The following is a 27,605-nucleotide window of genomic DNA, read 5'->3' on the forward strand; positions in this document are numbered from 1 at the left end:
TAGAATGTTGGAAGAATTGAGGAAATGATGGTGGAGCTGTCCTCCAGCTCCATCCTAGTCCGTTCTTGATTAGGCTGTGGGTCCAAGGATTGAAGATCCAGCGATCCTGAAATTGTTGGAGTCTTCCTCCTACCGGAAGCATCTCATTGCTTCGACTGACCGGAGGAATTGCCTCCTTGACCGCGTCCTCCCTTACCCCCTTTTCCTCTTAGAGGGTATCTAGAGGAGCCCCTTTTCGACCCTCTACCTTTCTGACGAAAGGTAGTGGTCTGCCTCTCATACGCAGGTTGAAATGCTGGTGACTGGGCAACCAGTTGGCTGGGGTTGTGCCACCATCTGGGGCACCGCGGCCATGGGAACTTTGGGAAGTTGTTGCTGTTGTCTGACAGGGCGAGAGGGCAACCTAGGTCTCTTCATCTTCCTCTTTGGTTGGGGACCCTCATCCGGGGAAGACTTCCTCTTCGCCGACATGCCCCACTTCTGGAGAAGATTCCTATTCTCCATGGCGGCCTTGTCGACTACTTCCTTGACTACTTCGCTCGGGAAGAGGTCTTTTCCCCAGATATTAGAGGTTATTAACTTCCTGGGTTCGTGTTTCACCGCAGCCAAAGTGAACACGAACTCCCTACATGCCCGTCTGGCTTTCACAAAGCCATATAGGTCCTTGACCAGTGTAGCCAAATGTGATTTGGCGACGACCATGTACATATCTGGGGCTCTGTTGTCACTTGCCATTGCCTCCAAGGTAATCTGGAGGGACAGTTTTCACCGAACTGACGTCCAGCAATATCCGCCTCCAGCTTCCCGACTGAGAAGGTAAGGTGGATTTCCTTCCAGTCGTTCCCGTCCATAGGCAGAGCTAGGGACAAGGGTCTACACTCCTCGAGTGTAGGGCAAGGCTTGCCTGCGTCCACCGCCTTCATAACTGCCTTAAACCCTTTTGCCGTAAAGGGAAAGGCAAGTTTAGCAAGAGGAAGAAAAGAGGATGTGTCTTGCTAAGGGCAGGCACTTTCGAATTAGTGAAGCCCCTTTCTTTCAGGCTACTTGCCATCAGAGCCTGAGCTTTTTCATGGTCAAGCAATATGACCTCTTTTGGTTCTGTCTCCTCCTTGGAAACAGGTTCCGCCTTCAGGCGGACGAAGCAGTTTGGGTAAGACTTGAAGCTGGGCCAAAAGTCAACATCCTCTATGAGGACAGCCCCCAGCTTTTCTGAAATGAAGATCTTCCCATTAGTAATTGGCATGTACTCTGCATGCCTCCAAGGGTTCACCTTGGAACAAGAAGGAAGATCTTTGACATTGGGTCTCCTCTGAGACCCACGGGACGTTGCGAGATGGTCCATCCTTCTCCTCAATTCAGCGTACCTTTCTTCGTTCTACTTACGAAGACTTTCCATCATAGTCATGAGACTAGCCAAAGCTTTTCCCATGTCATCCGATGGAGGAGCAGAAGACGTAGAGGGTACAGGGTCTGGGGCCGGAACCGACGAAACGGACTCCGATTCGACGTCGTCCTCTTCAGTCTGGGGAGCCAGGGTACACTCCTCTTCTAGACCTCCTGCTAGAAGGTCTTTTTCGGTGTCCTTGGACACCTCCGACAACTTCTCATCTAGGTGTATGTCTTTCATCGCATCAGAGACATCCGTATCTACGGATATATGAACGCAAGGGATCTCAGGATGAGGCTCGGGTATAACAGCATCCACAGACACCATAGGGAATAGACAGGCACGCATCCGTTCATTCGGAAGGTAAGGCCCCGTGGCATTCTTATTAAAGCCACGAACCTATCTACGCAGCTTACTCCGTGCTGCGTCCCTTGACTCTGCTGTCTTGGGGTCATCAAAGGCCTCAGTAACCAAGGCCTTGCACACGTTGCAGTCCTGGGGGTCCCAGTACTTAAGAGATCCCTTGGAGATGGAGCAAAGAGATTGAGCTCTGCACTCTACATGGCCACAGAAGTCCTTGCACCTCACGTTGCAAAAGACTCTCTGGTACATGGGATGGTCCTCCTGTAAAGAGAGGAAAACTAAATGAGTATGCGGTAGTTCATCTCACCTGATAAACTATATAAATATTATTATTGATATTTTTGCATATTTATTGCATATAGCTTAAGATAGATAAGCCAGAAAAGAATTATGAAAGACACATACTTGTGTATCCCGTCCAGCCAATTGCTGCGACTTCCCCCAAAATTAAAACCTAGAGATTTCCTATTCAGGAAACCCAATGGAAAAATTCTAACCTGTAAGGATAGATAAGTGTAACTTAACACTGTTTTTTCCAAAGGTTTTAATAATGAGGGTAAAAAGTAACTGATCATCTATTAGTATGTTGAAAGAAATGTTTTCTTTCCATATATAATTGGTCTCAACAATAGACTGTGCATGGATACACAGGGGTATGTTGGAAAATAACTACTGTATAATATATACTATAGTTTTCTGTCTGCATTATGATCTATACTGCAAATATATTGGCTACTGTATAAGCATATACTGTAGTTTTAGCCGGCATGTTGTCGGCTAGGCTATCACCTGGTGGCACAGTCCAGCCGGAGCCTTGCCGGCTGGTGTAGTGTCAGCGCACCAGTCCCGCTGGCGTCTTGCCGGCTGGGGTAGTGGCCGGCAGCCTCAGCCTGGCCGGTGTCTGCTGGCAAGGTTAGTCCCGCCGGCTAGTGTCGGCGCACCGGTCCAGCCGGCGGGGTAGTAGCCGGCACCTGCCGGGTAGGTTAGTACCCGGCGGCACTAGCCGATAGAGAGAGAGAAAGCAAGGAGTGAAGGGTACCTTATTAAATATATATTAACTGTACTAAGGGTGTAAGTACTCAGTCTTACTGCCTTCCTCCAGAATGAGGGTTCAAATGGAAGTGGAGAATTTATCATTCAGGCTTCCACCCAAACACAAACCATTGCCGGTCTCTGCCGGTTACTGGTATGTGGATGGCAGTCCAAGAGAGGACTGAAGAACACTACAGTATAGGGTCTCCCACTGGCAGCAGGCCCAGTCGGCACAGCTTTCCCGGAGCCTTGCGTCCATTATGGAATGCTGAGCGACTAAGCCACTACATGTAGGAGCCCCGGCCGGCCCCACAACCTGCCGGCAAGCGGAGAGATTGTAGGACAACGGCCAAAGCGGCCTGTATGAGGTGTGGAAGGGGCCGGCAGGGTTGCCGGTCCTACCACACCCCTAAGAAACTCTGTTTCAGTATCGGCGCCATCCTAGGCGGCAGGAGAATATCTATTCTCCAGCCTAGGGTCTGCCAATACAGTTAAGGGGGCGACGGCAAACTTGCCGCCTCCTCTCAACAAGGGAGAAACAGAGTTCCAGTGCCGGCGCCATCCTGGGCGGCAGAAGAATGTCTATTCTTCAGCCTAGGGTCTGCGAGCACAGGACTAGTCTACTAGACTGCAGGGAGAAGGTGGCGGCATCATACAACCACTTCAAGTGCGGCCTAGAGAGGTCTAGCCTCCTATGCCGGTAGCCTAGTCCGGCAGGGGAATGACTATTCACCCTGCCGGCCGGCCACCGGCACAAGACCATATACTCTGAGGTTCTGACCGAAACCCAAAGCCTGGCATATGCCAGCCAAGAGAAAAGACAGAACACCCTAGCTGAGTCATGTCTGCGTATCTACTCAAGACGAGACTGAATAGGGTTGTAGCCTAGGCTACGCTCAGAGGGAAGGAGGGATTACCCTTAAATCTCCATTGGAGACGAGTATCGGTTTATATAATAATTCTAGGAGATATCTATCTCTGCCTGAATTGATAAAACAACACACGAGGGTAACCGGGGAACACGTATGAAAGTATACTAAAGCCACTAGGCTAGTAGCCTAGCGGCGGGTGAGAATCGACTACCTTAATCGCCAAAACTCTCTCGTATACGATCTCAGAAGAGGAATATATATATGATTTCAATGTATCTTACACGTATAAATTGCCTAAATAGCTTCATTTAATTGTTATTACACTAGGAAAGTCTATTATATCATACATGAAAGTAAACTAAAACGCATAGGCTAGGAAGCCTAGCGCAAACAAGGTATTATTTCGTAATTCGCCAGATGTTCATTTTGGGGAGAATTAGAGGATATCTGTGTTGCATAACGATTTCACAAACATACGCTCACACGCACGAAATTTCTTTTGTTTTTCATTTTATAGAAACGAAATTATTTTTGATTTTGTTCCACATACATACAAAACTCATGTTTGTTTTTCATTATGTAAGGAATAAACACATACACAAGCCTGTTCTGTTATTTATTTTAGTGATTGATAAAATACATATCCGGTTTTTCACGCTATAACCAAATAACTACATAAACTTATACAAAAAGTCCCCTATTTAATGTAAAGGTTGCACATGTCTACACATAAAACAAAAAATAAATTGTTTAAACTATGAACGCCAATGACTACATATATACAAAAGGTTATTTTTCTAATATTCAAAATATAGACAAAGGTTGTGGAGGCCGATATGGTAACGTTCCTGATTGGTGAACGCCAGACTAGGGTTAGTGCTCCTCAGACTCGTAAGTTTCTTTGGTCGCTGCAACCTCCCCATCGTTGTGAGCTAAGGATGGGGGAAGTGTTTGGGGGAGCATATAGGTCTATCTGGTGAGTCATCAACAGCCATTGCCTGACCCTCCTTGGTCCTAGCTTAAGTGTAGAGGGGTCTTGGGCGCTGATCATATGTATATATGGTCAGTCTTTTGGGGATTGTCCTGCTTGATAGGGCAATGTCACTGTCCCTTGCCTCTGCCATTCATGAGCGACCTTTAAACCTTTAAACTATTTTCCTGTCTCAATCTTATGCAATAAACCTTGTATGACTACTAGTTTCTTATATATGAGAAAGTACATGTAATAAAGTAACCATTTCATGAGGAATCAAATTTCGCTAACGGACATATTTACTGTGGGATAATAGATATTTTGAAAATGTATAATTTCGGAAATTAAAAAAGTTTTCTGTTTGGTGGTATTTGTTAATATATTTTGACGTCTGCATAAACTGTATTTTGAATCTAGACGAACATGCATTTTACATGTTGCCATCTTTATGTTTCAAGGAAAATATGAATGGTAATGATATAATAAATTAAACAAGGAAGACTTTTAGGCTGTAAAAAAAGTAGGCTTATAGTATAATAATATTTTTTATTTCTGCGCAGATTAAGTTAACATTCATAGAATGTCATTATTGATAAATAAAATCTTATCAACAATAATAATTTAGAACCCGTTGTCATTGCATTTTCGCTTTGTGTTTAATACGATTCAATCTAAATATGTAAAACCATTTTTCATTATTAAACTTACCCGATAATCATGTAGCTGTCAACTCTGTTGCCCGACAGAATTCTACGGGAGGGATACGCCAGCTATCACAATACTAGAAGGGGGTGTACTCACCAGCGCCACCTGTGGCCAGGTACTACAGTACTTCTTGTTGACACCTCCTCAATTTTTCCTCTGTCGTGCTTCCGGCAAGACGTTCTGGGATACGCTTATGATCTTGGAGTATTTTCACGGCTTTTGGTGAAGTATTTCTCTCAGATTTCGGCTGTCGCTTTACTGGAAAACTTCTATATTAGCTTAGATAGCTATTATTTAGTTCTGATTAATGGTTAACGATCTTTTTGCCTGATTTGAAATCCCCACTTGGCTAACTCTTTGATTCAAGATGTCTGACATTTCACAAGCCCCACCCCATAGACGATGTAGGTCTTGTAATAGGCGTATTCCGAAGGCCTCGGTAGATCCTCACACCGCTTGTTCTGACTGTAGGGAAAGACCCTGTCAGTTGGAAGATCGATGTGAGGAATGCGCCGGACTTTCGGAACTTGATTTTGTCCGATTTCTTAAGTATTCAACCAAGTTAGAGAGAGAGAGAGTTAGGAGGAGTTCTTCTCGCTCTTCACTTTTTTCCTCACCTCATGATCCCCTACCTTTTCCTCCCCCTGTAGTGGCTACCCCCGAACCTACTATTTGCCCTCAACCTGATATGTCTGTTGTTTTGCGTGCCATTCAGGCTTTAGGTGACAAAGTGGAGTCGGTGGTTAGTGATCATAAGTCTCTTATGGCCGAAGTCAAGGAACTTAAGGTCAAGAGTGCAGTGGGTGGTAATAGTGCCAGTGCTGTGACGAGTGCTAGTGTCAGTGCAGTGCCAAGTGCTAGTGTCAGTGTCAGTGTGGTGCGTGAGGGTACTTCTGTGCGTGCCAGTCGTCCTCCCAGTCCGGGACCTCTTGCAAGCTCCCAAGCCCAGGGGAGAAGCAATGTCGAAGGGCAAAAGGGTTCGGCAGGCCTTGATCGGCGCACAGAAGTATCCTCGGTGGTTGCGGGCGTGTCTTCCAGAGACCGTCACTCCCACCCGCAGACGATTGAGCCCGTCTTTTACTCGTCTGCTGAAGAATTGTCAGGGAGGAAACGTTGGACTCAGGTCTCAAGACCTCTCAAATGCAGAGTCCAGACCTCAAGAGCTCTACAACCTGGCTGCAGTCATTGGATCAGCTCTGACTCGCCGCAGTCATCAGTTGAATGCACACCTCCTAAGAGGAGTAAGGTGCTGCCGCAACAGATCTCTTCTGTTAAGGCTTTGCCTCAGCAGACCTTAGTGTCTGCCGACCCCAAGTTGACTCTACTGCAGTCCATGCAGTCACAACTTGCGGTCTTGATGCGTGAGTGTCAGGCTGAGAAGGTTACACCTCCTCCTGCGATCGCTCCGCCTAACCGCAGTCCTGTCTGCCAGGCGTACGATGTTGAGGCTCCTCAGGATACCTTACCACGTACTGAGTTGCCAGTTTCCAGCGGTGTGCAGCTACCTCCGCCTTCCTTAAGGCAACCTCAGCAATGGGAACAGGAAGCTTATACCTTACTTCCTCCGCTTCCACTTGCGGTTCCACCAGTGAGGCAACACTCTCTTGAGGTACAACAACCTCTCCCATCCATGAGGCAGACTCCTCAGCTCTCGCTGCAGCGACCTCAACCCTCCTCAAGGCGAGAGCCTCAACACCTTAGCCTTGCGCCTCAGGAACCTCAACTCGCGAGACAATTACTGCGTTCTGCGCAGCCACTACCTCAACGCTCGCAGCTCACACCTCAGGAACCTCAACTCGTTCCTCAGGAACCTGCTACTGCGCATCCACCAACCTTTCAGCAAGCGCAACTCTTGAGTCAAGACACTCATGCCAGGAGTCAGCCTCCTCCACCCATGCGCCTACCTTCTGCTACTCCTTTTGACCAGCCTTTGCAGCCTGAGCCTCAGGTGTTGCCTCAACAGAGACTTGAGGATGAAACCACAAGCGTTTTTGCTCCCGCTCGTGCAGATTCTGCTGTTCAGCATACCTTACCTCTCACTTCGCTACACTCTGGTGATGAGGTTTCTGATGATGAGGCTGCACACCTGGATCCCTCATCAGACGTGGATGAATCCAAGTTTTCTCCGCCTCCTATTGACTTTCGTAAGGTCTTGGCTCTTTTCAGAGAGGTATACCCAGACCATTTTGTCTCTGCTACCCCCCGCTCTCCGCCATCTGAGTTTTCGCTGGGCATGCAGCCAGCCAAGTCAACTTATACTAAGCTCGTCTTTGCAAGGTCCTCTAAGAGAGCGTTAAGAATTTTAGGGGAGTGGTTGCAGTCTAAGCAGCAACTAGGAAAGACTTCCTTTATGTTTCCTCCGACTAAGCTCACTTCTAAAGCGGGCGTTTGGTATGCCACAGGAGAGGAACCAGGCTTGGGAGTACCTGCCTCTGCCCAGGCTGACTTCTCAAGTTTGGTAGACTCTCCTCGTAGAACAGCAATGAGGCGCTCTAAGGTTTGCTGGACCTTCTCCGATCTAGATCACTTCCTAAAGGGTGTATTTCGAGCCTTTGAGATGTTCAATTTCCTAGACTGGTGCCTGGGGGCCCTTAGCAAGAAGACCTCCCCTGCGGACAAGGACTCAGCCATGCTCTTAATGTCCTGCATGGATAAAGCTATTAGGGATGGATCTGGCGAGCTTGCTTCAATGTTTGTGTCAGGAGTGCTTAAGAAAAGGGAGCAGCTTTGTACCTTCCTTTCCTCCAGCATCACACCTTGTCAAAGGTCTCACTCCTTTTCGCTCCGCTCTCTAAGTTCCTGTTTCCCGAAGAGCTTGTTAAGGACTTGTCTGCGGCCCTGATACAAAAGGACACCCATGATCTTGTGGCCTCATCAGCTCGTAAGACTAAGGTTGCTACCTCAGTCCCCAGGACTTATCGCACCCCAGTGGCTGATACTCCTGCTACGAGGTTTTTTCCGCCCTTTCGTGGTAGAGCCCCCAGCCGAGGAAGCTCCCGTCCAGACTCTTCCAGGAGCAAGTCTAGGAAAGGTTCCAAGGCTTCTAAAGGCAAAAACTGACTCTCCTCCTCTCCAGACAGCAGTAGGAGCCAGACTCAAGATCTTCTGGCAAGCCTGGGAAAAGAGAGGTGCAGACGCCCAGTCTGTCAGTTGGCTGAGGGAGGGTTACAGGATACCATTCTGCCGCAAACCCCCTCTGACCACATCTCCCATCAACCTCTCTCCCAACTACAAGGAAAAGGACAAGAGGCTAGCGTTGCACCAGGAGGTGTCGCTCCTGTTACAGAAGAAGGCAGTGGTTATAGTCCGGGACCATCAATCCCCGGGCTTCTACAACCGTCTCTTTCTGGTGGCCAAGAAGACAGGAGGTTGGAGACCGGTGCTGGACGTCAGCGCGCTCAATGCTTATGTCACCAAGCAGACGTTCACGATGGAGACGACGAAGTCGGTCCTAGCAGCGGTCAGGCAGGAGGACTGGATGGTCTCGTTGGACCTGAAAGATGCTTACTTTCACGTTCCTATTCATCCAGACTCCCAACCTTTCCTGAGATTCGTTTTTGGAAAGGTTGTCTACCAATTCCAAGCCCTGTGTTTTGGCCTAAGCACAGCTCCTATGGTGTTTACGCATCTGATGAGGAATATAGCAAAATTCCTCCACTTATCGGACATCAGAGCCTCCCTTTATTTAGACGACTGGCTGTTGAGAGCCTCCACGAGTCGTCGCTGTCTGGAGAGTCTCAACTGGACTTTGGACTTGATCAAAGAACTGGGTCTGTTAGTCAATCTAGAAAAGTCCCAGCTCATTCCCTCCCAATCCATTGTGTACCTGGGAATGGAGATTCGGAGTCAGGATTTTCGGGCTTTTCCATCGGCCCCAAGGATAAGCCAAGCCCTAGATTGCATCCTGAGCATGCTGAAGAGGAGCAGTTGCTCGGTGAGACAGTGGATGAGTCTCACAGGGACCCTTTCATCGTTGGCCCTGTTCGTCGAGCTAGGGAGACTCCACCTCCGCCCTCTTCAATTCCATCTAGCAGCTCATTGGGACAAGGGTTTGACTCTCGAAGCAGTCTCTATCCCAGTCACCAAAGAGATGAAGACCACTCTCTTGTGGTGGAAGACCAATCTCCTTCTCAGGGAGGGCCTATCGTTGGCGATTCAGACCCCCAATCTTCATCTCTTCTCGGATGCATCGGACTCGGGCTGGGGCGCGACCTTGAACGGACAGGAGTGCTCGGGAACGTGGAACGAGGAACAGGAAACGCTCCACATCAACTGCAAGGAGCTACTAGCAGTTCATTTAGCCCTATTGAACTTCAAGTCCCTCCTGCTAGGCAAGGTGGTGGAGGTGAACTCCGACAACACCACAGCCTTGGCTTACATCTCCAAGCAAGGAGGGACCCATTCAAGGAGCCTATACGAGATAGCAAGGGACCTCCTCATTTGGTCAAGAAGTCTAAACCTCACCCTAGTTACGAGGTTCATTCAGGGCAACATGAACGTCTCAGCAGATCGCCTAAGCAGAAGGGATCAGGTCATCCCCACGGAATGGACCCTCCACAAGAGCGTGTGCAACAGACTTTGGACCTTGTGGGGTCAGCCGACAATAGATCTGTTTGCCACCTCCATGACCAAGAGACTTCCTTTGTACTGTTCCCCAGTTCCAGACCCAGCAGCAGTTCATGTGGATGCTTTTCTGCTGAACTGGTCCCATCTCGACCTTTACGCATTCCCACCGTTCAAGATCATAAACAAAGTCCTTCAGAAGTTCATCTCGCACGAAGGGACACGGCTGACGCTGGTTGCTCCCCTTTGGCCTGCAAGAGAATGGTTCACAGAGGTACTACAATGGCTGGTCGACGTCCCCAGGACTCTCCCTCTAAGAGTGGACCTTCTACGTCAACCTCACGTAGACAGGTTGCACCCAAACCTCCACGCTCTTCGGCTGACTGCCTTCAGACTGTCGAAAGATTCGCTAGAGCTAGAGGCTTTTCGAAGGAGGCAGCCAGTGCGATTGCCAGAGCAAGGAGGGTATCCACTCGTAGAGTCTACCAATCCGAGTGGGAAGTCTTCCGGAGCTGGTGTAGAGCCAATGCAGTTTCCTCTACCAATACCTCTGTGACCCAAATAGCTGACTTCCTATTACATCTTAGGAATGAGAGATCCCTTTCAGCTCCTACGATTAAAGGGTACAGGAGTATGTTGGCTTCAGTTCTCCGCCACAGAGGTTTGGACCTTTCTTCCAACAAGGACCTTCAAGACATCCTTAAGTCTTTTGAGACTTCTAAAGAACGTCGTCTACCCACTCCAGGCTGGAATCTAGACGTAGTCTTAAGGTTCCTTATGTCACCTAGGTTCGAACCTCTCCAGTCAGCTTCCTTCAAGGACCTTACCCTCAAGACTCTTTTTCTCGTCTGCCTTGCAACAGCTAAAAGAGTCAGTGAGGTTCATGCCTTCAGCAAGAACATTGGGTTCACATCCGAATCTGCAACATGTTCTTTACAGCTCGGATTCTTAGCTAAGAATGAACTTCCTTCACGTCCTTGGCCTAGATCGTTTGAAATTCCTAGCCTCTCCAACATGGTAGGTAACGAGCTAGAAAGAGTTCTTTGCCCTGTCAGAGCTCTGAAATATTATCTTAATAGGTCAAAACCTATTCGAGGACAGTCAGAAGCCTTATGGTGTGCAATCAAGAAATCTTCGAGGCCCATGTCCAAAAACGGGGTTTCGTATTATATAAGGCTTCTGATTAGAGAAGCCCATTCTCACTTGAAGGAGGAAGACCTTGCTTTGCTGAAGGTAAGGACCCACGAAGTGAGAGCCGTAGCTACTTCGATGGCCTTTAATAAAAACCGTTCTCTGCAGAGCATAATGGATGCAACCTATTGGAGGAGCAAGTCAGTGTTTGCATCATTTTATCTTAAAGATGTCCAGTCTCTTTACGAGAACTGCTACACCCTGGGACCATTCGTAGCAGCGAGTGCAGTAGTAGGTGAGGGCTCAGCCACTACATTCCCTTAATCCCATAACCTTTTTTAACCTTTCTCTTGAATGCTTTTATTGTTGTTTTTATGGTTGTTACGGTAGGCTAAGAAGCCTTCCGCATCCTTTTGATTTGGCGGGTGGTCAATTCATTCTTGAGAAGCGCCTGGGTTAGAGGTTGTGTAGAGGTCCTTTAGTAGGGGTTGCAGCCCTATATACTTTAGCACCTTAGAGTTGATTCAGCCTCCTAAGAGGAACGCTGCGCTCAGTAAGGAAGACGAACTTAAAAAAGGCAGAGTAACGGTTCAAGTCGACTTCCTTACCAGGTACTTATTATTTCATTGTTATTTTGAGATAACTGATTATATGAAATACGGGATACTTAGCTATCCTTTAATCTTGTACACTGGTTTTCACCCACCCCCCTGGGTGTGAATCAGCTACATGATTATCGGGTAAGTTTAATATTGAAAAATGTTATTTTTATTAGTAAAATAAATTTTTGAATATACTTACCCGATAATCATGATTTAATTGACCCTCCCTTCCTCCCCATAGAGAACCAGTGGACCGAGGAAAAATTGAGGAGGTGTCAACAAGAAGTACTGTAGTACCTGGCCACAGGTGGCGCTGGTGAGTACACCCCCTTCTAGTATTGTGATAGCTGGCGTATCCCTCCCGTAGAATTCTGTCGGGCAACGGAGTTGACAGCTACATGATTATCGGGTAAGTATATTCAAAAATTTATTTTACTAATAAAAATAACATATTTCCCCATATATATATATATATATATATATATATATATATATATATATATATATATATATATATATATATATATATATATATATGTATATAATATACACATATATACCCACAGCTATATATATATATATATATATATATATATATATATATATATATATACAGCTATCTATCTATCTATATATATATACACATATATACACACAGCTATATATATATATATATATATATATATATATATGTATATATATATATTTATATATATATATATACACATATATATACACAGCTATCTATCTATATGTATATGTATATATATATATATATATATATATATATATATATATATATATATATATATATATACATATGAGAAAAATTATCTTAATTTATTGTGCATTGTTAACACAGTCATAATCAGTAATGCACACACCCCAAGGATCTCTCACTTCACATTTGCCAGGACAGGATCTTGGGGGCGGAGAGCTGATATCAGGTTTAGCAACCGAATGTTTACCATCGTCAATCCCACCATCGCATGAGTCTCCCCCGGGACCAACTGGCCTGCCCTCAGAGTTGAAGCATTGTCCCTCAGGAGGTGTGACGATCACGTTCTCCTCGCAAAGTCCTCCTTCCTTGCCATTTGTCTTGGCACTCAGAGCCAGAAGAATGGTCGTCTCAGCGTCGATGGCGAAGTCCATGAGGAAACGTAGAGTCCCTTCGATGTCCTTGTCCAGCACACAGATGAGATCTAAGCGACAGTTGTTTCTGCTGTCTGTGAAAAGGCATTTTCCTGAGCACCTTCCAGTCAAGGCAGTGTTAGTCGTCGCCTCCTCTTCCCCAGGAGGGTATAATTTCTCCATCAGGCAAGTAACGCTTGTCCTACATTCCCCATCTTCGAAGCGGAACTTGCATTCTCCATCGCATTTTAGCGGAGGTGATTTGATGATGATTGAAGATGTCTCAGGATTTTCTTCAGGAATTGGCGTTGTTTCGCCGGTTGAATCTATGGCTTTCTTTTGCGTCGCCAATGCCGCTGCAAAGAACAAAATCATACACAGACTGGCCTTCTGAATTACTGACATTATGGTGTAGTGTATGGTTTCCTTTCAAAAGTTAAGTCTGACACTTAGCTCGCGGTAGTGAAGGTTTGTGGAGAAAGTCGTCTATTTATATTATCCTGAGGGACGAGTAGCAAGGGATTCCCAACAGGAGTAAATTACATATCGGAAATGTACCGACTTAAATTCCGAGAAATATGGATAATTATGTCATTAGTTATCCTGCAGTGGATTGCACTATATTATGTATGCACGAACAAATGGGAAATTAAGAGGGAATTCCTACGCTAAGTTTTTTCAAGCAAATAAATTCATGGCAGCATGGTTCATAATGTAAGAGTTAACATTGGTAATAATAATAGTAATAATAATGATAATAATAACGACAACGAAAATATTACTACTACCAATACTTGTAAATTCTAATCCTATCAATTTCAAGACATGGTTTAAAAAAAAATAAAAAAAAGCGGCTACAACGGAGGTGTTTTGTTATTATGACGTTCTACAAAATGCGTTCCTACAATTCTCTCTCTATCTCTCTCTCTCTCTCTCTCTCTCTCTCTCTCTCTCTCTCTCTCTCTCTCTCTCTCTCTCTCTCTCTTTCCGCTCCGGCCTTGTTTCCAAGTAACCTGTTGCACAACCATGCTTAGATGGCCTAATAAGTGCGACACAAGTACTTTTCCACTGTTCATGTCACCATTCTTAAGCGTTTCACAAATTCTGTTTTGTATTTCGCCGTAATAAGATTATCGGTTTGTGAAGAAATCGCCCAAAATGGAAATTAACTCGTAAGAAATTACTTACCAGGATATCAGGTAGAAGATAGTTTGTTTATGAAGTCAAGCCATGCTGTATTTTGTCACAATTTAAAAGGGTAATCACCAAAAATGTTGAACGACATCAATTTTTGTAACCATCATTCTTCTGAAACCTACGACAGAGATAAGGACTTTAAAGAGTGTTATATAATCTACAATTGTCACGTTTCGTCCAACTATCTGAGTGTCATGGACAATGGGGAGAATTAGTCAAGCGTTGCGTGTGGCAGCAAATGGGGAAAGAAGAATAGAGGCCCAGAGAAGAAAACTAGACGTGAATGACCTTACGCTAAATGAAAATTCATAACATCGAAATGTAGGGCCATGACGAAGTAATCCTCAGCTAACCCGGGAATTAATATTCCTTAGTCATAAGATTCTCTCTCTCTCTCTCTCTCTCTCTCTCTCTCTCTCTCTCTCTCTCTCTCTCTCTCTCTCTCTCTCTCGAAATAACACTCGGATGTCCTGAAGATTCCATGACTATGGGTTGAGATTCTTGAATCTAATCCAAGCAACCTACAGTAATCTGCGACAGTACTGCCTGCAGTGATGCCTGAATATTTTTGACAACTAATTGCGTGCCTGTTGGATATTTGTAAAAGTCTAATGCTATAGATTTTCTTACACTTATCTAAAGTGTCTGAATGCACGCATATAAAGTTCGATAACCTCAGTGACATTTTAAGCAACTTTACCTTTAAAATTATTCTTTTGTGCGGAAAAAACTTGAAATACAAAACATTAAAAATAACTAAAAAACTTATTATTTACATACAAAACACAGACATAGACACACACACACACACACACACACACACACACACATATATATATATATATGTATATATATATATATATATATAAAATTTTGTCCAAAACTCTTGTAATTTACATTTAGTCAAATTGTTTTTTGACTCAGGATAAAAAACTCATGGGAAAATTCATTTGGTCGGCCGAGGATTCAAACCATGATAAGGTCGAAACTGATGTGACAGTCGACTCCTACAGGAATCCAGCATATATATATATACATATATATATATATATATATATATATATATATATATATATATATATATATATATATATATATATATATATATATATATATGAGAAGATATATTCTATAAGGAAAGGTTAGAGAAGGTTGGTTTCTTCAGTATTTTGGAGGATTACTACCAGGTAAAAACACACACATTCGGCACACAAAGCCATTTGAAATCTATGAAGCAGGGTATGGGGCTTGCAAACATACTTTATGAATAGTTAACTGAAGGGAAGTTGGTTTATGGGGAAAAATAAAAGAACGAAAGAAACAACGACATTCATACACTCACACATACACAATTACACACGCATATATATATATATATATATATATATATATATATATATATATATACATTATATATATATATATATATATATATACATTATATATATATATATATATATATATATATATATATATATATATATATGACACATACATACATACATACATACATACTTATATATATATATCTATATATATACATATAAATACTATATATATATATATATATATATATATATATATATGTATATATATATATATATAACGGAAAAATCTGTTTTTGTGTGAGATAGTCATGTCGTCCTGATGGAAGGTTCCTATAAGTAGCTTCCTAGGGTATATTTAAGTACAGTGATATTCCCAGAGAATTTACTTTTAGGTCTCCAGAATTCTAACTCCTGGTGCGAATATCCTTAAAATTTTTCTTAAGGATATCACATAAATCAGGGGACGTATATCTTGATACGACACACAGCAATCTTCACCCCGAATAGCGTTTTCCCTTCGAGGGGGAAAGTGGAAAAATTTTCAAGGGGAGCTGGTATCAAGGTTACCCTTCCCCCGTTACTACTTGAGTATCCAGATGGCGCTGTACGTCGCCGCCATGTTTTATTCCTTGTAGCGTTGAGCAAGGTGCTACAGATATAGTAGTTTCGGCAGGGATCCTACCAATGGCGTTTTCTATGAGAAGGAGGGCGGGTCCATCAGTACGACATGGCTATCTCACCCAAAAATAGATTTTTCGCTTCGCTCAAAATCCGTGTTTTGGGCTCGGGCCATGTCGTCCTGATGGAAGGTTACCAGAGCATTATCTAGAAAGTACTGTATCTGAGGATTTTCCCAAATGTGCCTTAACCTCAGGATGATTATTCCTTGGTCATCCAGACCATAGAGACATATGATGTTACCGTTACACGTCATTACTTCTAATCATAAACCATGTTAGTGCTTCCTGCCCGTTGCAGGGAAGAGTCATACTAGACTTAGGAAAGAGTCGAGCTTTGCATATACCATATGAACAAACATAGCATCAAAAGCATGCATGTCTCGCTGCTTGCATAGCCAAGTAAAGTTTTTATTCGTACCAGAACAAATGTATTAATTATATTTCGTTCATATCTACATATGCAGATTATTAAGGTAGAATAATACTCCAGCATATCTTTATTAAGATGAATTTTTGGGCGAAATAAGACGCAAATACATATCAAGTATTTATTGGTTATAAATAACCAGCAAATCAACATACATAACATAATGTTAATAAGTGCAATAAGAAACATATATAGCAATCAGTACCAGAAATGTTTATTTCACCTGAAAGGGAAAAATGTTGTTAGAGCCACAAAACTGAAAATGCATTAAATTTTCTGATAGGCATTTCTGCAATTTTGATTGTCTCTTCACACTGTAAGAACACACGGCACAAGTGTTATCTCTATGTTTCTTTCACATTGAATAGCTAAAACAGTCCATAGTGCCACCTTGGTGACACTTATCTTAAGGTATTGGACTGTGAGGTGTCAACACCTTCACCCAAAATTTGACAGTCCTAATCAATTCACTGTTCCTCGCAGCACTAGACGACGGGTTTTAGGACACTACCTGCCGCCACCACACATCATTTCAACTCTAGTTCTTGCTTCGCGTAGTGTTTAAAGAACACCCTGGATGACTTCCATCCAGTGTATGAGCGAAGCTGCTCAAAGTCCATGTATTGGAAGAAGTTCAATGACGAAGCAATTTTTCTTGGATCATGACCTGCGGGTGTACTGTCAGGATCTGCTCTGTGAATGAAATAGGTGATCTTCGCCCTTAGTTGTCTTAGCGATAGATTTGACCCCGAGGTTTCTCCTTTAAAGAGCTGTCCTCCCCTGAAGTTTGAAGTTCTACGAAGATAGACCTTTAGACACTCTACTGGACACAGCGAGAGATCTTCCTTCAGAGGGCAGATTCTCCAGGGACCCCACCTTTTGGTAGGTAGCTCATTCTTGGCGAGAAACGTTGGGTCAGGAAAGAGATTCAGTTCTCCCACTTCTGTGAACTGAATATGGCCCTCATCTCTGGAAAGGGCCACTATTTCACAAACTCTGGCCCCCAAGGCTAAAGCAAACAAAAATGTAACTTTCTGGGTTGTCTTTCAGAAAGCAATCCTCATTGTTCACTGATGAAGCAAAGTGTAGGACCTTATCCAAGGACCATGAAATGGGCTTCGGAGGGCGGCAGGCCTAAGCGTAGCGCAGGCCTTAGGGATCTTGTTAAAGATTTCGTTTGACAAGTCTACTTGGAAGGCGTATAGCAGAGGTCTAGTCAAGGCTGATTTACACGTCGTTATCGTGTTGGCTGCTAAACCTTGTTTATGAAGGTGAATAAAGAAGGATAAACAGAAGTCTGTTGCAATTTCTTTTGGTCCTTTTACCTTGACGAAAGCAACCCACTTCCTCCAAGATAACTCGTATTGTCCTCTAGTAGACTTAGACTTATATTCTTCTGAGAAGTCTGTACTGTCTCTCGAGATCCCAAACCTTTTCTTTACTGGTAAGGAGAGAAAATCATGAGATGAAGGTTTTGGGTTTTCTGTGATGAAGCGAAGACAGTCGACTTCTGTACTTGTTGAGTCAGTACTGTGTCCGTCAGAGGGACCAGCCTCAGCTTCAGTTCCAATACCAGAGGGAACCAATTGCTCTTCGGCCACTTGGGAGCCACTAGAGCTGTTGTTCCCTGAAAGGATCTCAGCTTGTTGAGGACCTTCATTAAGAGGTTGGTTGGAGGGAACAGGTAAATCCGGTTCCAGTTGTTCCAGTCGAGGGACATGGCGTCCACCGCTTCCGCTAGAGGGTCCTAGTATGGGGCCTCGTAACGAGGTAGTTTCTTGTTGTCGCTCGTCGTAAAGAGGTCAATCTGCAGTTCTGGGACTTGATGTAAGATGAAGGAGAATGATCCTGCATCTAGGGACCATTTTGACTCTTATCGGCGTGAGCCTGGATAGAGCGTCCGCCGTCACACTGCGGAACCCTTGAAGGTGAACTGCTGATAAATGCCATCTCTTCTTTTCCGCTAAGCGGAAGATGGCCAGCATCACTTGGTAGATTTGGGGTGATCTCGATCCTTGCCGATTCAAACATCTCACTATCACCTCGCTGTCTAAGATCAGTCTTATATGGACTGAATGTCGAGGAGACAGTTTCTTCAGCGTGAGAAAGACTGCCATGGCTTCCAAATCGTTGATGTGGAAGGTCTTTAATAGGGAAGACCAAGTCCCTTGGACTTTCTGTTGGTGAGAGTGACCTCCTCAACCTTCCTTTGATGCGTCCGTATGGATGATGACTGAAGGTAGAGGGGGTTGCAAGGGCACAGACCTTTTCAGGATCTGGGCCTTTGACCATGGCTTGAGAAGTGATTGTAGTTGAGTCAGTATCGGTCTTCTTAGATCTCTTCAAGCATTTGATGCGTATCTTCTCCAGACTCCTGATGCATCTTTCAGTTGTGCTCTTAGCACCGGGTCTGTCACTGATGCAAACTGAAGAGAACCCAGTACTCTCTCCTGTTGGCATCTTGATATCCTGTCAGATTTCAGTAGTCTCTTGACGGATCCCGCTATTTCCCTCCTCTTTCCTGGGGGAATGGAGAGATGGTGTGACTTTAAGTTCCAATGAATTCCCAGCCATTGAAACTCCTGAGCTGGAGATAAGCGAGACTTCTTGACGTTGATCTTGAATCCCAGATGTTCCAGGAATTGGATCACTTTTTTTTGGATACTTGCGTGCACTCCTTCTCGGATGCTGCCCACACCAGCCAGTCGTCTAGGTAGGCTACCATCTAGACACCTTCTAGGCGTAATTGTTGAATGACTGCATCTGCAAGCTTTGTAAAAATCCTTGGGGCTATATTTAGTCCGAAGGGCATGGCTCTGAAAACGTATTTCTTCTTCTGTAGCCTGAATACTAGGTAGGAGGAGAGTGGGTGATTGATTGGAATATGACAATGAGCATCTGCCATGTCTATTGAGACTGTGTACGCCCTTTTTGGCAGCAGGGTCCTTACGTGTTGAAGAGTTAACATCCTGAACTTATTGTTTTCTATGAACTTGTTGAGTGGCGACAAGTCCTGAATGACTCTTGAGTTTGTCTGAGTCCTTCTTGGGAACACAAAACAGCCTTCCTTGGAACTTGAGGGACTTTGCCCTACTTATCACCCTTTGCTCAAAAGTTCATGGGTGTATTCTTCCAGGACGGGGGTGGAATGTTGGAAGAATTGAGGAAATGATGGTGGAGCTGTCCTCCAGCTCCATCCTAGTCCGTTCTTGATTAAGCTGTGGGCCCAAGGATTGAAGGTCCAGCGATTCCGAAATTGTTGGAGTCTTCCTCCTACCGGAAGCATCTCATTGCTTTGACTGACCAGAGGACTTGCCTCCTTAACCACGTCCTCCCTTACCCTCTCTTCCTCTTATAGGGTATCTAGAGGAGCCCCTTTTCGACCCTCTACCTTTCTGACAAAAGGTAGTGGTTTGCCTCTCATACGCAGGTTGAAATGCTGGTGACTGGGCAACCAGTTGCTGAGGCACCATGTGATATGTTGGCTGGGGTTGTGCCACCATCTGGGGCACCGCGGTCATGGGAACTGCAGGAAATTGTTGCTGTTGCTGTTGTCTGACAGGGCGAGAGGGCAACCTAGGTCTCTTCGTCTTCCTCTTTGGTTGGGGACCCTTCTCCAGGGAAGACTTCCTCTTCGCCGACATGCCCCACTTCTGGAGAAGATTCCTATTCTCCGTGGCGGCCTTGTCGACTACTTCCTTGACCACTTTGCTTGGGAAGAGGTCTTTTCCCCAGATATTAGAGGTTATCAACATCCTGGGTTCGTGTTTCACCGCAGCCAAAGCGAACACAAACTCCCTACATGCCCGTCTGGCTTTCACAAAGCCATATAGGTCCTTGACCAGTGTAGCCAAATGTGATTTAGCGACGACCATGTACATATCTGGGGCTCTGTTGTCACTTGCCATTGCCTCCAAGGTAATCTGGAGGGACAGAGATGTGGCAAGTCTCTCCTTTGTATCTTGCTCCCTTCGCAAGAGAAACTCAGACAACTTAGGGAGGTTTTCACCGAACTGACGTCCAGCAATATCCGCCTCCAACTTCCCGACTGAGAAGGTAAGGTGGATTTCCTTCCAGTCGTTCCCGTCTGTAGGCAGAGCTAGGGACAAGGGTCTACACTCCTCGAGTATAGGGCAAGGCTTGCCTGCATCCACCGCCTTCATAACTGCTTTGAACCCTTTTGCCGTAAAGGGAAAGGCAAGTTTAGCAGGAGCAAGAAAAGAAGGATGTGTCTTGCTAAGGGCTGGCACTTTCGAATTAGTGAAGCCCCTTTCTTTCAGGCTACTTGCCATCAGAGCCTGAGCTTTTTCATGGTCAAGCACTATGACCTCTTTTGGTTCTGTCTCCTCCTTGGAAACAGGTTCCGCCTTCAGGCGGTCAAAGCAGTCTGGGTAAAACTTAAAGCTGTGCCAAATGTCAACATCCTCTATAAACGAAATTAAAAATGGACCGGCAGCCGGACCAGATGGAGTTTCAGCGATTTTGTTAAAAAAACTGCAAACACTATCGCGAAGCCACTTGCAATACTGCTAAGACAAAATGTAGATATGAGCGAGATATATGTTAAACATTTATTAGCTTATATAACCCCTATTTTCAAAAGTGGATCAAAGAGGCAAGCAATTATAGACCTGTTAGTCTAACATCACATATTATGAAAGTGAATGAGAGGGTAATAAAAAAGAAAATAATGAACCATTTGGTTAAAAACAATTTGTTTAATATAGGTCAACACGGTTTTGTGCCTGGAAAAAGTACACAGATGCAACTGATAGCACACTATTAAAACATATACAAAAATATGATAAATGAAAAAGACACAGATGTGATCTATCTAGATTTTGCAAAAGCCTTTGACAAGGTAGACCATAATATATTAGAGACAAAAATGAGAAAGCATAATATTGTGGGAAAGATAGGAAAATGGGTAAAAGAATTCCTGCAAAACAGAAAACAGATAGTGGTTGCAAATGATGAGAAATCAGATGAAGCCCAGGTAATATCTGGCATGCCACAAGGTATGGTATTAGCTGCACTGCTGTTTGTTATTATGATCTCAGACATAGACTGTGATGTTGAAAACTCCGTAGTGAGAAGTTTCGCCGATGACACAAGAATAAGTAGAGAAATTACTTGTGATGAAGATAGGAACTCACTACAAAGAGATCTAAACAAAATATATGAATGGGAGGAGATGAATAGGATGGCATTTAACTCTGATAAATTTGACTCAATAAATTAGGGAAACAGAGAAGGAATGGTATATGCATACAAGGGACCTAATAATGAGACAATCACAAACAAGGAAGCAATTAAAGACCTTGGTGTAATGTTAAATAGGAATAAGTAATGCAACGACCAAATAGCAACACTGTTGGCTAAATGTAAAGCAAAAATGGGAATGTTATTCAGACACTTTAAAACAAGAAAAGCTGAACACATGATTATGCTTTACAAAACTTATGTACGTAGTACACTCGAGTACTGCAATGTGATATGGTACCCACACTACCAAAAGGATATTGCGCAAGTAGAGAGTGTACAAAGGTCTTATACTGCTAGAATAGAAGAAGTTAAGGACCTTAACTACTGGGAAAGACTGCAATTTTTAAAACTATACAGTCTAGAAAGGAGAAGAGAACTTTACATGATAATACAAGCATGGAAGCAAATAGAAGGAATTACTGAAAACATCATGGAGCTAAAAATATCAGAAAGAGCAAGCCGAGGTAGATTAATAGTGCCAAAAAATATACCAGGTAAACTAAGAAAGGCGCACAGGACATTAATCCACTACGCACCAGCATCGATAATGCAGCGACTATTTAATGTACTGCCAGCTCATCTAAGAAACATATCAGGAGTGAGCGTAGATGTGTTTAAGAATAAGCTCGATAAATACCTAAGATGCATCCCAGACCATCCAAGACTGGAATATGCAAAATACACCGGAAGATGCATTAGCAACTCTCTGGTGGATATACGAGGTGCCTCACACTGAGGGACCTGGGGGAACCCAAACAAAAAATAAGGTAAGGTAAGGTAAGGAGGACAGCCCCCAGCTTTTCTGAAATGAAGATCTTCCCATTAGTAATTGGCATGTACTCTGCATGCCTCCAAGGGTTCACCTTGGAACAAGAAGGAAGATCTTTGACGTTGGGTCTCATCTGAGACCCACGGGACGTTGCGAGATGGTCTATCCTCCTCAATTCAGCGTCCCTTTCTTCGTTCTGCTTACGAAGACTTTCCATCATAGTCATGAGACTAGCCAAAGCTTTTCCCATGTCATCCGATGGAGGAGCAGAAGACGTAGAGGGTACAGGTTCTGGGGCCAGAACCGACGAAACGGACTCCGATTCGACGTCATCCTCTTCAGTCTCGGGAGCCAGGGTAGACTCCTCTTCTAGACCTCCCGCTAGGAGGTCTTTTTCGGTGTCCTCGGACACCTCCGACATCTTCTCATCTAGGTGGATGTCCTTCATCGCGTCAGAGACATCCGTATCTACGGATTTCTGGACGCAAGGGATCTCAGGATGAGGCTGGGGTATAACAGCATTCACAGATGCCATAGGGAATAGACAGGCTTGCATTCGTTTATTCGGAAGGTAAGGCCTCGTGGCATTCTTCTGAAAGCCCCGAACCCATCTACGCAGCTTACTCCGTGCTGCGTCCCTTGATTCCGCTGTCTTGGGGTCATCAAAAGCCTCAGTAACCAAGTCCTTGCACACGTTGCAGTCCTGGGGGTCTCAGTACTTAGGAGATCCCTTGGAGATGGAGCAAAGAGAGTGAGCTCTGCACTCTACATGTCCACAGAAGTCCTTGCTCTTCACGTCGCAAAAGACTCTCTGGCACTTGGGGTGGTCTTCCTGTAAAGAGAAGAAAACTAAATGAGTATGCGGTAGTTCATCTCACCTGATAAACTATATAAATATTATTATTAATATTTTTTCATATTGCATATAGCTTAGGATAGATAAGCTAGAAACGAATTAGGAAAGACACATACTTGTGTTTCCTGTCCAGCCAATTGCTGCGACCTCCCCCAAAATTAAAACCTAGAGTTTTCCTATTCCGGAAACCCAATGGAAAAATTCTAACCTGTAAGGATAGATAAGTGTAACTTAACACTGTTTTTTCCAAAGGTTTTAATAATGAGGGTAAAAAGTAACTGATCATCTATCAGTATGTGGAAAGAAATCTTTTCTCTACATATATAATTGGTCTCAACAATAGACTGTGCATGGATACACAGGGGTATGTTGGAAAATAACTACTGTATAATATATACTATATTTTTCTGTCTGCAGTATGATCTATACTGAAAATATACTGGCTACTGTATAAGCATATACTGTAGTTTTAGTCGGCATGTTGTCGGCTAGGCTAGCACCTGGCGGAACAGTCCAGCCAGCAAGGCGTGTCGGCGCACCAGTCCCGCCGGAGTCTTGCCGGCTGGGGTAGTGGCCGGCAGCGTCAACCTGTCCGGCGTCTGCCGGTAAGGTTAGTCCAGCCGGCGCATCGGTCCAGCCGGCATCTTGCCGGCTCGGGTAGTAGCTGGCACCTGCCGGCATCTTGCCGGCTGGGGTAGTAGCTGGCACCTGCCGGCTAGGTTAGTACCCGGCAGCACTAGCCGATAGAGAGAGGGAAAGCAAGGAGTGAAGGGTACCTTATTAAATGTATATTAACAATACTAAGGGTGTAAGTACTCAGTCTTACTGCCTTCCTCCAGAATGAGGGTTCAAATTGAAGGGGAGAATTTATCATTCAGGCTTCCACCCAAACACAAACCATTGCTGGTCTCTGCCATCTACTGGTATGTGGATGGCAGTCCAAGAGAGGACTAAAGAACACTCTACAGTATAAGGGTCTCCCACTGGCAGCCGGCCCAGTCGGCATAGCTTATCCAGAGCCTTGCGTCTATAAGGGAATGCTGAGGACTTAAGCCACTGCATGTAGGAACCCCGGACGGCCCCACAACCTGCTCGCAAGCGGAGAGATTGTAGGACGACAGGCAAAGGATTGTTATGGCTAGGCCATCACTAAAGAACAGAGGGGGGAGGGAAAAGGGTCCTGTATGAGGTGTGGAAGGGGCCGGCAGGGTTGCCGGTCCTACCACACCCCTTAGAAACTCTGTTTCAGTATTGGCGCCATCCTAGGCGGCAGGAGAATATCTATTCTCCAGCCTAGGGTCTGCCAATACAGTTAAGGGGGCGATGGCAAACTTGCCGCCTCCTCTCAACAAGGGAGAAACAGAGTTCCAGTACTGGCGCCATCCTAGGCGGCAGAAGAATGTCTATTCTTCAGACTAGGGTCTGCGAGCACAGGACTAGTCTACTAGACCGCAGGGAGAAGGTGGCGGCATCATACAACCACTTCAAGTGCGGCCTAGAGAGGTCTAGCCTCTTATGCCGGCAGCCTAGTCCGGCAGGGGAACGACTATTCACCCTGCCGGCCGGCCACCGGCACAAGACCATATACTCTGAGGTTCTGACCGAAACCGAAAGCCTGGCATCTGCTGGCCAAGAGAACAGAAGAACACCCTAGCCTAGTCATGTCTGCGTATCTACTCAAGACGAGACTGAATAGGGTTGTAGCCTAGGCTACGCTCAGAGGGAAGGAGGGATTACCCTTAAATCTCTATAGGAGATGAGTATCGGTTTATATAATAATTCTAGGAGATATCTATCTCCGCCTGAATTGATAAAACAACACACGAGGGTAACCGGGGAACATGTATGAAAGTATACTAAAGCCACTAGGCTAGTAGCCTAGCGGCGGGTGAGAATCGACTACCTTAATCGCCAAAACTCTCTCGTATACGATCTCAAAAGAGAAATATATATATGTAATCAATGTATCTTACACGTATAAATTGCCTAAATACCTTCATTTAATTGTTATTACACTAGGAAAGTCTATTATATCATGCATTAAAGTAAACTAAAACTCATAGGCTAGGAAGCCTAGCGCAAACAAGGTATTATTTCGTAATTCACCAGATGTTTATTTTTGTGAGAATTAGAGGATGTCTGTGTTGCATAACGATTTCACAAAAATACTCTCACACGCACGAAATTTCTTTTGTTTTTCATTTTATAGAAACGAAATTATTTTTTATTTTGTTCCATATACATACAAAAATCATGTTTGTTTTTCATTATGTAAGGAATAAACACATACACAAGCCTGTTCTATTATTTATTTTAGTGATTGATAAAATACATATCCGGTTTTTCACGTTATAACCAAATAACTACATAAACTTATACAAAAAGTCCCCTATTTAATGTAAAGGTTGCACATGTATACACATAAAACAAAAAATAAATTGTTTAAACTATGAACGCCAATGACTACATATATACAAAAGGTTATTTTTCTAATATTCAAAATATAAACAAGGATTGTGGATGCCGATATGGTAACGTTCCTGATTGGTGAACACCAGACAGGGGTACGAGTCCCCCTCAAACTCGTAGGTTTCTTTGGTCGCTGCAACCTCCCCATCGTTGTGAGCTAAGGATGGGGGAAGTGTTTGGGGGAGCCTATAGGTTTATCTGGTGAGTCATCAACAGCCATTGCCTGACCCTCCTTGGTCCTAGCTTAAGTGTAGAGGGGTCTTGGGCGCTGATCATATGTATATATGGTCAGTCTTTTGGGGATTGTCCTGCTTGATAGGGCAATGTCACTGTCCCTTGCCTCTGCCATTCACGAGCAACCTTTAAACCTTTAAACTATTTTCCTGTCTCAATCTTATGCAATAAACCTTGTATGACTACTAGTTTCTTATATATGAGAAAGTACATGTAATAAAGTAACCATTTCATGAGGAATCAAATTTCGCTAACGGACATATTTACTCTGGGATAATAGATATTTTGAAAATGTATAATTTCGGAAATTAAAAAAGTTTTCTATTTGGTAATATTTGTTAATATATTTTGACGTCTGCATAAACTGTATTTTGAATATAGACGAACATGTATTTTACATGTTGCCATCTTTATGTTTCAAGGAAAATATGAATGATAATGATATAAGAAATTAAGCAAGGAAGACTTTTAGGCTGTAAAAAAAGTAGGCTTATAGTATAATAATATTTTTTATTTCAGCGCAGATTAAGTCAACATTCATAGAATGTCATTATTGATAAATAAGATCTTATCAACAATAATAATTTAGAACCCGTTGTCATTGCATTTTCGCTTTGTGTTTAATACGATTCAATCTAAATATGTAAAACCATATCTCCCCAATATATATATATATATATATATATATATATATATATATATATATATATATATATATATATACATATAAATCATATGTTGACGATATGAGAAAAATTATCTTAATTTATTGTGCATTGTTAACACAGTCATAATCAGTAATGCACACACCCCAAGGATCTCTCACTTCACATTTGCCAGGACAGGATCTTGGGGGCGGAGAGCTGATATCAGGTTTAGCAACCGAATGTTTACCATCGTCAATCCCACCATTGCATGAGTCTCCCCCGGGCCCGACTGGCCTGCCCTCAGAGTTGAAGCATTGTCCCTTGGGAGGAGGTGTGTCGACCACGTTCTCCTTGCAGAGTCCTCCTTCCTTGCCATTTGTCTTTGCACTCAGAGCCAGAAGAATGGTCGTCTCAGCGTCGATGGCGAAGTCCATGAGGAAACGTAGAGTCCCTTCGATGTCCTTGTCCAGCACACAGATGAGGTCTAAGCGACAGTTGTTTCTGCTGTCTGTGAAAAGGCATTTTCCTGAGCACCTTCCAGTCAAGGCAGTGTTAGTCGTCGCCTCCTCTTCCCCAGGAGGGTATAATTTCTCCATCAGGCAAGTAACGCTTGTCCTACATTCCCCATCTTCGAAGCGGAACTTGCATTCTCCATCGCATTTTAGCGGAGGTGATTTGATGATGATTGAAGATGTCTCAGGATTTTCTTCAGGAATTGGCGTTGTTTCGCCGGTTGAATCTATGGCTTTCTTTTGCGTCGCCAATGCCGCTGCAAAGAACAAAATCATACACAGACTGGCCTTCTGAATTACTGGCATTATGGTTTAGTGTATGGTTTCCTTTCAAAAGTAAGTCTGACACTTAGCTTGTGGTAGTGAAGGTTTGTGGGGAAAGTCGTCTATTTATATTATCCTGAGGGACGAGTAGCAAGGGATTCCCAACAGGAGTAAATTACATATCGGAAATGTACCGAC

The 27,605-nt window shown here is 44.0% G+C and overlaps 2 protein-coding genes across 2 annotated transcripts; both read right to left on the bottom strand.

Annotated features, from left to right (window-relative positions):
- Positions 1–12,456: 12,456 nt before the first annotated feature.
- Positions 12,457–13,209, bottom strand: LOC137652005 (uncharacterized). Its single transcript, XM_068385215.1, has one exon. The coding sequence runs from the start codon at positions 13,162–13,164 to the stop codon at positions 12,469–12,471; it is 696 nt and encodes a 231-aa protein (XP_068241316.1). The 5' UTR covers positions 13,165–13,209; the 3' UTR covers positions 12,457–12,468.
- Positions 13,210–26,730: 13,521 nt separating this feature from the next.
- On the bottom strand, positions 26,731–27,484 carry LOC137652006 (uncharacterized). Its single transcript, XM_068385216.1, has one exon. The coding sequence runs from the start codon at positions 27,447–27,449 to the stop codon at positions 26,751–26,753; it is 699 nt and encodes a 232-aa protein (XP_068241317.1). The 5' UTR covers positions 27,450–27,484; the 3' UTR covers positions 26,731–26,750.
- Between the last annotated feature and the right edge of the window lie 121 nt (positions 27,485–27,605).

The sequence above is a fragment of the Palaemon carinicauda genome, chromosome 13, assembly GCF_036898095.1.
Source record: "Palaemon carinicauda isolate YSFRI2023 chromosome 13, ASM3689809v2, whole genome shotgun sequence".
Lineage (NCBI taxonomy): Eukaryota > Metazoa > Arthropoda > Malacostraca > Decapoda > Palaemonidae > Palaemon > Palaemon carinicauda.

Coding starts and splice junctions, on each gene's coding strand:
- LOC137652005 (XM_068385215.1), bottom strand. CDS start 13,164: ATGTCAGTAATTCAGAAGGCCAGTCTGTGTATGATTTTGTTCTTTGCA.
- LOC137652006 (XM_068385216.1), bottom strand. CDS start 27,449: ATGCCAGTAATTCAGAAGGCCAGTCTGTGTATGATTTTGTTCTTTGCA.